Genomic DNA, 14,451 nt, shown 5'->3' with positions numbered 1-14,451 from the left:
GAAGTGGAATTTACGTTTTGAACAAAATCCACACTAGTGAGTCATGTACTTAGGGATAAATGCCTTGCTTTATTTCAGGCTAAGGTACCAATATTGCAAATATGGTAGATACACACAAAGTGAACACTTGCTTGCAAAGAATACCAATAAAGCCTATAAGGCTCCGCCACTGTTTAAGATTTTTCCTAGAGGCTCATTCACAAAATTAAAATCTGAGTTTTTTTCTAAGTCCTAGCTATTTATGGCTCTTTAGGTTTCAACTACTTATGCACATACAAATACATTAAATACAGTTGAGATACTAATGCATACAGCCAAGCTGCTTCCTGGGAAGAAATACTTTCAAAATATTATTTGTCAAATAAGAAAAAGTGAAAGACCTATTTTGATGAAGCTCCTATGGAACTCTGTCTACATGCTAGAAACTGGCAGATTTCCTACTAGTTCCCTTTGCTAATTCCTCAACAGTCTACCCGGTAGGCTGAAAGGAAGCCAAAAATCTAAAAGTTCTGGCTGTGCTCTCCCCTGCAGTCTTGATTCCCAGGGTCTTCAAGTGATTTGCCCTGGCACTGGACCTCTATTCTCATTTGCAGTCAATTTTAAAATAAAGGAATGCAATTTATATGTAGCCGATTTCAAAGTGTCAAAGCAATTCTCCTTCTCCACTTGGCTTTGCTGGGCACCCTCACTAGCAGCAGCAGAACTGTAAAATGCTGCCACAAACATGCAACTCCGAACAGGTCAGAACAAGCAAACAGAAGAGCATACTAATTTACTGCTGAGACACCAGGGAGAATTAAACACTTCAGCACATTTATCAGGAAAAGACGGTTTACCGTTGTACCTGAACATGCTGGAACTTAACCACACACTTAAAAAACAAATCAAACAATACAGTAGCACTGTTCTGCTTACTATACATACACTTAGCTTTTCATAAAAGAGCTAATCTATACTCAAAGTTTTCAATATAAATAAGAATTACAAGATCAAGTATAACTGTACTTCAAGTGAGTTCAGAAAGACAAACAGTAAGCAGTTTCATTAGTTTACTACCATAGTTTACCATAGTTCATAGTTTCATTAATTTACTACCATAATCAGCTTAGTTAAAGACACTGTTTTCCTAAGAAATGCCACGTTTCACAAAAGTTTGCAACATTATTAATAAACTGTATCCCAAAGAGCAACAGCCAAGGAAACTCACTGTTGCTGTTTTATCTGGAATAGACAGTAAACATTTGAAGGAGATGTCATCAAGACTTTTTTCATGGACATGTCAAAGGGAAACGTTCAGATCAAACCTTTCCAAGTTTTTTTTTTCCTTCAGAAAGAGAAGTCCATCTTCTACTGTAGAAAAGAGACAGGATCTGCAGGACAGTCTAGGAGACTGCAAATCCTGACTTCTCTTTTGTGGAATTAAAAAAAACGCTCAGACTGAGAAATTCTTTTTTGCTAAAATAATGAGCATTTCTCAGGTATAGGGAACACTTCACTTTTTTTTATATTATACTCTGGTACTTTCTAAGCCCTTTTCTTATATTTTCCATTCCTAAGAGAGTTAACTTGTACCCATTGGACTTCAAAGTATCTATACAAGAAAAAAACATTCTTTTTCAGAATTGAATCCTTTGCTACCAGCAGTATAGCAGAAATGAGCGACAACAGTAACCACATTGAACGGAGGATGCTGGCATGCAGCATATGCCAAATGCAATGACCAGGCACAAATCTCCCAAGTCAAGCACTTTGCCAACCCACACCTTTCCTCACTCAGCTTGCTGAGTGTGTCAGTATATGCTGGTTTACAATGCTGAACACATCCTTACATGAAAACACCTTACAACTTTGAAAAAATTAGACATCTTAGTTTAATCGCAAATATTTATTATTTTATTATGTGCCCTCTCAGCACAATAAAGGGCACTCAATGTGCATGGCAATCTTCACACTAAGAGAAACCAAGCAGATCAAACTTTTCCATATTGGTTTTGCATAACTCATTTCTAAAATGACAGTCCTGAAGGCCACCTACATTGCTCTCTGCCAAAGCTCTTAAAGTATCTCATCTTATGCTTTCTTGTCAACAAGGCTGGAGGGGAGGTGAAGCAGGAAACTTCCTTCTCTCTCTTCGTGTACTACTGGCTTAAAGCAAATGTAGAACAATCCGCATGTCCTTAAGATCTCTCTTCCATGTACCCCTGCTCTTCCTCCCAGGGGCTTCTGGGAAGGGCAAGAAACATGCTGTTGCAACTCAGAGTAAATCCTTCTCCAGGGAACAAACTCCAACTTTTTAGTTAATTTTAGGAAGATATTTGAGGAAGTGTGTAAACAAGGCTGTGTGAAGCAGAACGTACCAGGCCACGAGTCCTAGCCCTAACCTTAGAGCTTCAAAGAGAAGGCAAATTATCCTGGTTACTGTGACCCTGCCACTAACCAGGACCAACCCCTGGCAGCCAGACACTGAAAAGCTTGGCTGCATTTATTGGGCATTATAGAAATAGTTTCCACACTATGGAAGACGTAATAGAAACCCCAAAGCCCTCGCACTTTCTACAGGCTGGGACATTCGATTTGCCTGCAGAGATCAGGAGACCTACTGTAATAAGCTGTTCATTGCAAATCAATGCAGAATTTACAGTCAAAAACTCCAAAAATCAATGTTAATTCTATCTTTACAGGAGAAGCCATTCTCTGGATCTATATGGAGGCATTACTGAATTATCTTTTTAAAAATAAAACTTACGCATATCAGCACAGTTTTAAGAATAACTCCATCCAGCTCCACGCAATTAAAAACTAACTCTTCACTCTTCCATTTCAAGTATGAACTCAACTACAGAAGCTACTGCCTATGTTTTATTTATAGGAATAATCTAACAAAATAGTTTGCAAAACACATCCTTAATATGAAAGATCTTTTCCAAGTTTTTAAGAATACATTAACACTGTCTCAGCAAGCTTCCATGCTAATCAAAACTGCAATAATTTCTTACATTAAGCAAAGAAATCTGTAATCCTGTAGCCTAGAGCTCTGTAGAGGCATTTCCTTTAGTGAAATAACAAACATCTCAGATCTTTACTTATAGAAATATTTAAGACACTAATTATAGATCTAATGCTAAAGTTAAAACCTGCAACCAGAGAAAAAAGACTGAAAAGACTATTAATATCAGACTTCGCAACTCAACCATGCAACTCCATCTAAAACTATGAAAGAAGTAACAAAACCAAAAATTATAAACAGAAACTGTCACTGACTACACAAGAATTTTCAAACTATATATGCAGCAACCAGACATTAAAAGTACAGTCATAATTCAAAGCAGTAACAATATTGTCTTAGCCATGGTGGTAAACAAACACTAGCCTGTTAGAGTGTCTTAGTCTGACAAGCTCAATAAACTATACACCAACTGCAAAGTGGATGTCACTGCAAGCTTCACCACACCTTTGACAGATACTTACATTTCTGCATACATCTCCAAATGCAGAGCACTAACACATTACTGAAAGGCAAAATTATCATCCACTGAGCTTACAAGCCTCCATTTTAAAGAATACTAAGAATTACTAAAATAATATTGTGCAGACATTTTATTTGCAGTAGAATGGGAGGCAACACAATTAATTTGCATAAAAAAACCCAAAACTGTTTCTCAATTTGTTATGACAAATTAGGGTTAGAGGTTTTTGTTCCCTTCAGCATTTAAAATATTTAGACCGAGCTCTTTCAGCATCCAAAAGGAATAGTCCTGGAGATAGAAACACAATGTTTATACAGGACTTCAAAAATCATCAGGCTGTAAGACGTATTTCAGAGAAAAACTACCAAAATGAAACACATATATGCATGCCTTTGGGGGTGAACTGCCAGCTCCCAAAAGTACCTGATCATCACTGCTGACAGCTGAGTAAGAACTCATTTCAGTTTGCTTAAAAGCAAGATGACTGCAGGCTCAAGAAGAGGATGGGGAAGAGCTCAAAAAACAAGATGTCAGATGTGGCCAGATGTCAGTGAGGTCAAGCAGATGCAAATCACTTCCCAGCACTATTTCCACTTTCCACAGTGACCCTGGACAAGTTACAAGGAGCTGCAGTACCAAGAGCAGGATTGGAAATACTCGGAAAGAACTCAAGTTGTCCAGCATAATAATCACATTAGCAGTCATATAACTACCAATTAGAATACTGGGACAAGAGAGATAAGACAGACAGTATTATGCTATATTTCCATGAACAATTTGAATAGTTTACACTTCAGGGACGCCAATGAAATATACGGAGACAGTATGAAACAAAGGTAGACTGTCTTGAATTACAGTTTAATCTCACAAACAGGAATACTCTATGACATTTTAAGTTTAAAGAAAAAAAAATACTTTCTGAAAACATCTTAAAAAATCTTTAATCATCACATGCTGAACACTATCAAAACAACTGGACATTAATAAGCCAAAAAAGAGAGGGAGTGATGAGTGATGCCTCTAGCACCTTTTATTAAGACAATTTGAAAACTGTTTTATCCATTTCCAGACAGAAGGCAAATAATTTCCAATTTCAAGTTGCTCTTAGGTAGCAAGCAAATAGAGCTGCTGTGTTTTCAGGACATTTTACAGCCAAGATTCAACAAAACTGATCTTCTAAAAGCACACCAACAAACAAACAACTGCAACAAAATAAAGCAAACAACCCCCGCAAAACTCAACAAAAACAAAAAACCCAAAACCTACAATCCAAGAAACAGACCAAAAAAAAAAAACAACCACAAAATCCACAACCCCTCCCCCCACAGAAAACAAACCAAACCAAAACCCCCTCAAAACCCCAAATATACAGGAAAAACATAGGCAAGACACTTCAGCACCAACCAGAACACTCCAGTTCTACTTGTGCAGTGTGAGACTGGAAAGCGGAAGCAACCCTGCAGGCAATACACTCAGCCTTTGGGTAAAGATAAAAAGGGAGGGTAGCAACAGAAAGCAGCTCTCCACTTAACCATGTTCTCCTAGTCATACAGAGACAAGTAATGAAGCCCTTTAAGAGGCTTTCTGTCCACTCCGCCTTAAGAAAAAGAATGAACTGTAATTCTAGAGCTTTAAGTGAGCGCACAGCAGATAAAAAGTAAATTAAGATGACCCTCGGGTCTCTGCAGAGAATCCTCTGAGAACACTCAGATTAGCCTTAGAAACTCAGAACTCAAACCAGATCCGTCCTCTTATCACCACTTCTGCTGAAAACTAGCTTTACAAGTTTGTTTAAAAAACAGCTACATGGCAATGTATAATTTGTATTTTAAACATGCTTAAGCCAAGTTTCATCAGTACTAGAAGCTAGTGAAAGCCAACAGAAGCATTCCCACAGTCATTCCACCCTCAGATGCTTCTTTCTTCTCCTGCCTCATGCTTCCCTGCAGCAGCATAAATCTCTGCACAGCTGCACCATTACTTTTTAAAGTGTTAGTACACTAAAAGGTCTTGTGAAGGTCAAATCCATCATACAGAAGGAAAAACTGGTCTTCAATTCTTGTGTTCTACATGTTCAACCTTTGGGTAAGATATGACTGCACACGTCTACACACAGGTATTGCACAGAGCAGTACTTAAACTCCACTGAGTGACAGCAGAGACTGAACCTTTAGTATCACTAAATCCAATGAGACAGAAAGCTCCAGATTAGTTAGTTACAATCTATTTACTTTGCACAGGAACAAAGAAACTGCCATACCAGATCAGACCATTTAAGCAGAACCCTACCACTTGCAATAACTAAGAGTGATAAAAATCAGACATAGTAGAGGGTGACCCTCTTCCAAAAGTACTCCCAAGCCACAGAGCCCAGAAGAGGTAGAAAGGCAATCTTCTCTCACCACAGCGTCTGCTCAAACTGGAAGCAGAAAATCTGGTAGCTTATTTACACAGATGGTTATAAACATCAAGAATTAGAGACTTGGATAAAATACAAAATTATTTTTTACCTTGGCTGGGAATAGCCAAGATCAATAATAAGCTATATTTTTTTTACCTTAGCTACATTCTGACAGGAATAGAGAAAGTTGCCATTTCAGTGACAAAAGAAATCCTTGGCCATGCTGTGCGGTCACTGTAGATGCTCTCCTTCTGTGCCCACTAGAACTCCCAGTGCTCTGTTAAAAGCATTCACATCCTCCTTTGAAAGTCATCAAAGATGCTACAAATTGATAAACAGAACTGAAACTGATGAGCTTTTACTAGCACACTTGTACATATAGACAAAACTTCAGTTTTACAGTATGGCTTGGGTGTCTCTAGCATGTGTCAAACAGCAACTGCAGAAAAACACAGTATAAACATCTATAAGGGTTGCCTTGCAGCTGAACTATACAGCATGTGCCTTTTCAAACACCTAATTTTCATGGAAGTCAAAGTATGTGGTTACAGCACACAGATGAACTGCACCGTTTATTTCCTTTCACTTTTATAAAAACATGATTACAGCAATATAAACTAATACTGTACTTGAGCAAGTAATAAAGCATCTACACGAATTTCAGACACAAACATCACTTTAAGGTCTGGAAGTTTTAAAAGCATATTGTTAAGCTTACAGAGAAGGAAGTGCACTTTACCTCCATGGATTTCCCTCATGCTACAAGAAATCACACTAGTTGTCAATGAATTCACTATTTGGATCCTGTTATAAACAAAAACAATATACTGACAGTAAACAATATATATGGGATAAGAGATCTAAAGTGCTTTATCATGTTGAAGCTGCTATTCCTAGGAAAACAGCTCCCTTCTTCTCTTAGTGATATAAGATAGCTTACACTGTTCACTGCTTTTAGTGAAAATATTCACTTTACTGCGTGACATGCAGAATGCTTGAGAGCTTGAAGGGAAAAAGTAATATTTACATCTATAATTCAACAGCAGTCAGTTTCCCTTCTCAGGATCGTTTTGAGGCTCAAGAAGGTCTTCCAGCATAAAGAGAAACAGAGAATCTATTTAAAAGGAAGTAACTGTAATACCAAAGAGACTGATAGGGGGACTTTGGAGCAAATATATCTTCTAACTAATAGTAGATCCTTACAGGAAAGTACAACTAACTGCATTCAAAACCTCCCCATAAAACATTCTTTAAATTATACCTTTAAGTTTGCCTCTTAATAAATATCTGGGCAACAGCTGGCCAGACAAATTTAATGAGTATTACTATTACTTGCATATCAATTAGCCTCTCTCCTCCAGGCGAAACAAGTCAATATTAAAATGAGGCCATATAGATGTTTTTAATTTTTTGAACAGCTTGATCTAAACTACTTGGTCTAATATCTGTTATTGGTAATACAGCACACAGAATTACTGAGCTACATTAGCATGTATGGGTATTTCTGAAGGACAATCATTGTTAAAGTTGTCATGTATTTTCAACTGCTCTTACAATAAACTCAAAGTAGACTCAGTGAAATACTGAAGAGAAAAGCTTCTGGCATTCAGTATTTTCTAAGATTTGTTAACATTCCTAGTCAAATAGCACAAAACTCTTGCAAGTATTTTAAATTGTATACACACTCAATACACTGACTTGGCCAAATGCAGGTACCTAAAAGTAAGCAAAACTGTCCATGTGAAAAGGAAAAAAAAAATATCAACAGCTGCTTTGTCATTGCTGCTGTGGGACCAACTGCCAATGATGAATGCAGCATTTCAGCACTGATGTGACACACATTGACCTTCCTGCACCTCCAACACTGAGCCTGACTTCCACTTGCTACCACCTTGAGACTCAACCTCTTTAAACATATTCTGATTATTTTTTTTCTTGAAAGCCATGGAACTTGATATAACTGTATTATAATATACACTACATTATAATATCATTACTTTATAAAAACAAAGATGGTGCTAAGAGTTTCTAAAAAGACAAGGCACTCACTAAAACTTCTACATCATTACCCTTCCCCAAAACATTTACAATTTCCTGCTAATCCTTGTGTAAGTACAGAGCCATTTCTTATCTGCACAACCACACTATAAGAAGTATTTTTACACTGCCCTAGGAACAGGCCAAAATCCATCTGAATTGCTGAGAATACATATAAACAAGACATCAGTCTAGGAAACAGATTTTATTACAGTATTCCCATGGTAATTCAACATTTAAAAAGTATTCCCGAGGTTTGACTGACATAAGATGCAACCAAAAAGAAAACACAAGTCATGTCCAAACAGGAATTATATTTTTATGAGGTTTAAATGATTAGCCAAACTGTAAGGCATCACTGAAATAGGTCCCTGGATGTTTATACTAAGTTCTTTAAACTAGAGTCCACACCAGATAAAACCTTACAAGAGATCCAGGTGAAACTGTCATCTTCACACCAAAATTAAATGGCGATCTGCAGTGCCTACACAGACATACACCAGTAAAACCCAGCAAGTACATGTCAAAGCTGAAATGTGTTTTAAAGTACTTAAACTCCTTCACCACGGGCATAAGTTCACTTTCAACCTGAACACTTGCAAACATGTTAAACAGGCAAAATACTGGTAGTTCAGAAGAAAATAAACTTATCAATTAATACACATAGAGGGCAAATACAGACTGCAAACACCAGGGCGCTGAGTACAACCACTGAAATGTATCACTTAGACGAAACCACGACAAAATTACTTTCTCCTAGAAAACGAGTGAGGATATTTATGCTTCAAAGTCTTTCCTCTTCTTACTAAAAGAAATCAGTTCTGCATTATGGCGAGGCGGCAAATTAAAATCTGACTTCGGAGAATTCAGGGGGTGGGGTGGAGGGGGAAGGGGAAAATAAAAATATAATAAGGTCGATTACTCAGTTTTGCAGCAAAGCACTCGGGGAGCGCCTGGGGAGCCCGCAAAGCAGGCGCTCAGCCGCCGCCCGCAGCCCGGCCCCGGCCCCGCGGGCAGCGCCGCGCTCGCTCGCCCCGAGCCCCAATGGCTGCTGACACATCCGGCCCCGGCCCCGGCCCCGCCACCGCCCCGAGCTCACACTTCAAAGCCTTTCGTGACTCCGGCAGAAGTCAAACACAAACGCACCCCACAGCCCGACGGGCCGCCCCCCGCGGCTCCGCTCCGCGGCTCGGCTCCCGCGCAGCTCCGCGCCGCTGACAGCTGCGGGCAGCCCGGCCCGGCCGTGCCCCTCCCTCAGCCCGGGACCAGGTGTCCCGGGGGAAGGCGGGCGGCGGTCGAGCTCTGCTCGCCGCGCCCCAGCGCTGCGCTCCGCGGCCGCTCCCGCCGCCCCCGCATCCGCTACCGGCCCACGGCCAGGGGGGAATGGGGCGGCGGAGCCCGCCCCGAGCCCCGTCCGCGAGAACAGCCCCGACGCCGCCGCTGTCACACAGCGCCCTCCAGGACCGACCCCCGCCCGCCCCTCCAGCCGTCGGCGCCCCTCACCTCGCGGCGGGGGACGGCTCCATCCTCCGCTCCGCGACGGGGTCCGTCCCCGCCGGCAGCGGCTCCAGGAGCTCGGCGCAGCGGCTGGGGGAGGCAGCCGGACTGGCGGGGCTGGAGCGCGGCGGCCCGGGCAGGTAGTGGAGCAGCAGCGTCTCAGGGGGCTCCGGCGAGGAGGAAGAGGACGAGGCGGCCGGGGAGGCGGCGAGGAAGAGGGGCGCCTCCGGCAGCCGGTCCAGCTCCACGCTCCGCACTTTGCGCAGCTGCTTCCGTCTCCAGTCAGAGCGCTGTTCTCGGCTGCCGCCGCCCGCCTCCCGCAAGAGCCCCCCGCCGCTGCCGGCGACTCTCCCCGCCACCGCGCCGCCTTTCAGGCTCCCGCAGGCGGCGGCGGCGGCCGCCTCCACGCCGCCGCCCGAGGATAATCCCGATGACGAGGCGCGATCCCCCGCCGCCGCCGCCATTTTCTCTGTCGGGTCACATCGGGCTCCCGAGCACCGGGGGCCGCCGGCGGACAGCGCGCTGCGCAAACGGCGCCGCCTGCGCAAACGGCGTAGGGCGGGGGCGGACGGCGGGCGCGGATTGGCGGCGGCGGGCGCCGGGGGCGGGGTCGCGCCCGTAGGTGCCGCGGGGCCGCGCCCCGTCCGCCCCCGCGCAGGTGTCGGGGCGGGGCGGGAGCCGGGCGGGAGCCGTGCCCGCCGCCGGATCTGGAGCCGGACGGGGTCCGTCCGTGCGGCCGAGCCGAGCCGAGCCGAGCCAGGGAGCCGGTGGAGGCGCCACGAGGGGAGCGCGGCCCCGCCCCCACGCGGCCCTCCCCACGTGCGGAGAGCGGCGGAGGCTCCGGTAGCCCCGGGGCGGGTACGGCCGGCCCGGGCTGAGCTCCCCCGTACGAGGCGCGGAGGAACCTTTCCCGGATCTCGGAGCCCTCCCATCTCGCACCCCCGTAATCTGAGCCTCTCCTCTCGCCAGCATTTCCCCGGCAGCCGGCGAGGGGCCAGGAGGAGCGGAGCGCCCGCGGTGCCTCGCTGCGTATAGCCGAGGAATCGCCTCTCCAGGGTGCCCCAGCTCACCTCGCCGTCCCTCTCTGGAGTCTGTAGGGAATTAAATGCACATCCTCGCTCGTGGCCACCGCGCGTCCTTCTCCGGGCTGCCCTCAGTTGGCCGGCGCCGGTCCCCCCGTCCTCAGGTACTTCTCCATGTCTGCAAACGGCGGAGAAGTGTTAATGTCTCCATGTGTGCGCAGGAATGCACATGTAGGAAAGGTTATACCCTGCCACGCACACCTACCGCTGCGGCTGTTTCCTGAGAGACTGCGAGAGAGAAGAAAGGCAGGAGACATCACATGACCAGAAAATTGGGGAGGTTCAAGTAAATTTTCTACTTGTCGGGATTTTCACTCAACCACATTGGGGTGGTTTTGCTTTTTGATCTGAGATGAGAAAGGAAAACTGAATATTGCTATGCATACAAGTTTGTTTTTGGGGCCGTGTGGTTTTCAGATAAAGTAGAAGTCACACATTTCAAAGCACTTAAGCTTAATATTTCAAGCGTACTTCTCAGAATTTGGTGGGTATCCAAGTGTAACATTAACTAAGCATATCAGTAATGATTATTAGAATGGTCAATTTGCTGGGATCAGTGATTTGATCTGAAGCACTAGTTGAGTGAGAATTACCTTCTAGCAGAAGCAGATTCTTTCTTGCCTTACATATATGATCAGAGGCTGACCTAAATGTAGGGTCTTTGCTGGAGGATGTGATGAGCAGATAGGAAGAGGTTTTCCCCATTAGACAAAAGCCTGAGGACGCTTTTTGTACTCTGTATACTTAGAGAATAATATCAGTAGGTAAGGCCTTGAGGTCACACTGAGTGAATCATTTAGGTGGTCTGTCAAGATGCCACACTACAACCATCCTTGTGCAAGGTTTTCAGTGAAGGGCGATGTGAGAAGGTCAGTTGCATTCCTTGTCATCCTGCAGGTATAGTTTCTTTGGCATAAGCAGACCATCATCTAATATTCTGTTGCAATGTACAACTAATAGTTGTACAGCTAATGTACAACTCGTAATGTAAATTAATTCTGAGTTTCATAAAGGTAGCATTTGACGCTTAAAGCCTCTGCTGTAAATTAGAGACAGTATTCTGGAAGATTCCTAGACCAAGATACATTGAAAAAGTGAGGAGGTTACTCATGGGAATAAGATAACAAAGTATCCACTTTGTAGACACAGCATGAAATTAGTTACATGCAAATCAGTGCATTATTATAGTTTTTCAAATATTCCTCTCTGCCATAAAATCACATTTACAGAAAAAAGAAAGAAAATAACCACACAAACCCCTATGCTTTTAAAGACATCTAAACAGAACAAGATGACTAGGTATTTTATAAATGTTCATAAAATGGAAGAGGAATATTCTCTTGAATAGCAATTGGTCAGAATATAATACAGAGGAGAAGAAGCATATCTTCAATAAAATTAAATCTAGGAGGTAAGGGTATATACAATGTGTAGGACAATTCTAGGGGACATCTCTCTCAGGGTGTCAAGACTCCAGCAAGGGAGAAGGAAACAGGAAATTCAAGGAAAATATCAGAGTGGCAGTGGGGTACTGAGGAATTCTACACTGTGGTGCATGTGCATGTATACTGAGGTGAAATGTTTTCTGGAAAGCAGCTAAGAACAGGGCAAAATATAAAATTCAGGGACAGTGAGAGGCACCACTGTAAGAAACAGCTAAAAGGAAACAGGTGCTGTCACCACTCCTATTAAGCCATTACTTTGCCTTTTGAGTAAGGCCAGTGCTGTCAAGGTTTTGCATTACTTTTGGATAAGATGCAAAGTGGAAAACTCTTACTATTCTTCATTAAAAAGTGCATGGCATGCCTTATAATGGTTGTTTATCCTTTGACTACTGGCTGAATTTCAATTCAAATAAATTACATTCTGCCTATAATGCCTATATTCACTTTATTTAAATGTGTGTTTCTCCACAGTGCCTTGGCCAGAGAAGGAAGCAAAATGGATAACAAAACCCACCTTCCATTCCTCACTCTAGAACATTATGTAGTGCAGTGCTGACATGAAACACAGATTTATGGACAATATAAAGGCTCTACCACTTTGAAATCAGAAATTGAACATGCTGGTTGACATCTGTGTTTTCTCATTTGCTCTTAAAAATTTTTTTGCACTTAAATAAACAAGCTGACCTGATTGAAAAAAAAGTACAAAACTTGCTTAAGAGCTCTGAAAGATACTCAGTTACCTCTTGCACAGATTATTTCTCAGTCTATCTAAAACACAGCTCTAGAAGGTAACCTGAGACTTTTAGCAGTTTTTAGTCACAAGTAACAGCACCCAGGGTTTGTTATGAAATAGAGGCCTTTGGCCTCAAATTAGCATCGTGCAATATTTGGAACATCTACCGTTGTACACAAAGAAACTTCTGTTTGGGAACACACTAAGATTTTGCAAGCCAAGGAGTTTCCTTGTTGCACAAAACTTGTAACAGTGTAATGAATAATCAACAATTTTCAACATGCTAGAGATAGGAATCTGCTGTGCCCCTGAATATATAACCTAGGCATCATCATGCACAAACAAAATAAATATGAGAGATAATACAGACCATAGTTTCTGGTCTTGACTAAACATGCAAAAAGTGCTTTAATACTGTATACAAACTGGATTCTCCCTGCCTTGTTAGTCTGTGTAGAAAGTCTTATCCCCACCTTGATCTTCTATTCATTCTTTCCGTTGTGAGAAAGGGAAAACAAACCTGCTCTTAAGCCAAAATCCTTTCCTGTTTACTCCTCTGTAATGGAAAAGTCAAGCAACTAAATGAGAACCAATCTGAGGACCTTTTCATACTACTTTCTTAGGTCCTACTGAAATCTGATGACATCATTGTTTTCTGTAGTAATGCTTTGCCATCTTTCTGATGCCATTCTTACTTTGTAGCATAACAGGTGTACCATTCAGAACAAATATCCTTCAGAAAAGCAGAATCCTATGCCACTTCTCAGGAGAGAGAATGTCAAGTAAAACTGGAATCTGGTACAGAAAATTATAGGGGCCTTTGCTCACACACTGGGAATGTCTAGTCTGCCGCTATTTATAAATTTATTTCCTTAATGTTTTACTTATGCTTTTCATTATTATTTTAATGGAAAACACCTTTAAAGATTTTTTTTCCCCTCACAATTCAGTCCATATGGAACAGAACTTTTGTTAAAAATGTTTTTTGGATCCATGAAACTGAGGGTGATGTTTTGACCTAAGTTTCAGACACATAGTATAAGGAAAGAGCTGTACTTAAATCTCCTTGTTCTGCCAAAGCATGTAATAACAGTTCCCAGATAATTTTTAAGAAACAGTGGTGATGATGCTACTTACAACACTCCTGCATTGTCTAGTTACATTCCTTACACTTAACAATTTTTTTTTGCTGTAGCATTTACTCATGAACTGGTGAACCTTTTGGTCTATTTACCATATGATCCAAAACAAAAAGGTTACCTCTTCCCAAAGACTTTGTAATTTAAGTTTGTCTTTTAAGAAAGACAAACAGGCTACAGAGCAATCAGCAAACTAGAGTGTAGTCTTTGTACAGTATATCTGCTGCCTTGATTTTTTTTATCACTAGTTTGTACATATTGCACTAGCTACTGAAATCAGTTCCATTTTTGATGTCAGATAGTCTTTAGAATATTGATAGCTTGATGTCTAACTTGGATATTCTTCTTGGCTGTACTACAGAGGATTTTTCTGGCCTTGAATAAGTCATGATCCTTTCATGGTTCATTTTCTCCCAGCTGTATCTGTGTAACAAATATATTTACCTACCTAAGGCATGACACAAGGCTGAGGGATATAATATTATTGAGTTTCAAGATGAACCCTTGCTCAAAATAAATGTATTAATGAACTGAACAAAACCTGTTAAACCTCTTCTCATGCATCATTTACAAAGAACTACTGAAATTATTGCAGCCATAAGCTATTTTTCTTATACTCTTCCAGACTAGTAAAATGACAGCATAGT

At 42.2% G+C, this 14,451-nt stretch overlaps 1 protein-coding gene across 3 annotated transcripts in view; it reads right to left on the bottom strand.

The window, feature by feature from the left end:
- MAP3K1 (mitogen-activated protein kinase kinase kinase 1) overlaps positions 1 to 11,396 on the bottom strand; it is a 58,924-nt gene extending 47,528 nt beyond the window's left edge. The window contains exon 1 of one of the 3 annotated variants that reach the window (XM_072922570.1): positions 10,473 to 11,396. Coding sequence is in view for 1 of the 3 variants with exons in the window: in XM_032744557.3 (XP_032600448.3) it covers positions 9,409 to 9,866 (458 nt within the window). In the remaining 2 variants the exon portion in view is untranslated. Of the gene's footprint in view, positions 1 to 9,051; positions 9,157 to 9,408; positions 9,945 to 10,472 lie in introns of those variants that run through there. The other 2 variants (XM_032744557.3, XM_072922571.1) reach the window with 2 other exon arrangements.
- Between the last annotated feature and the right edge of the window lie 3,055 nt (positions 11,397 to 14,451).

Source organism: Taeniopygia guttata, chromosome Z, assembly GCF_048771995.1.
Source record: "Taeniopygia guttata chromosome Z, bTaeGut7.mat, whole genome shotgun sequence".
NCBI classification, from domain to species: Eukaryota; Metazoa; Chordata; class Aves; order Passeriformes; family Estrildidae; genus Taeniopygia; species Taeniopygia guttata.
This window is presented reverse-complemented; position numbering and strand designations above follow the sequence as displayed.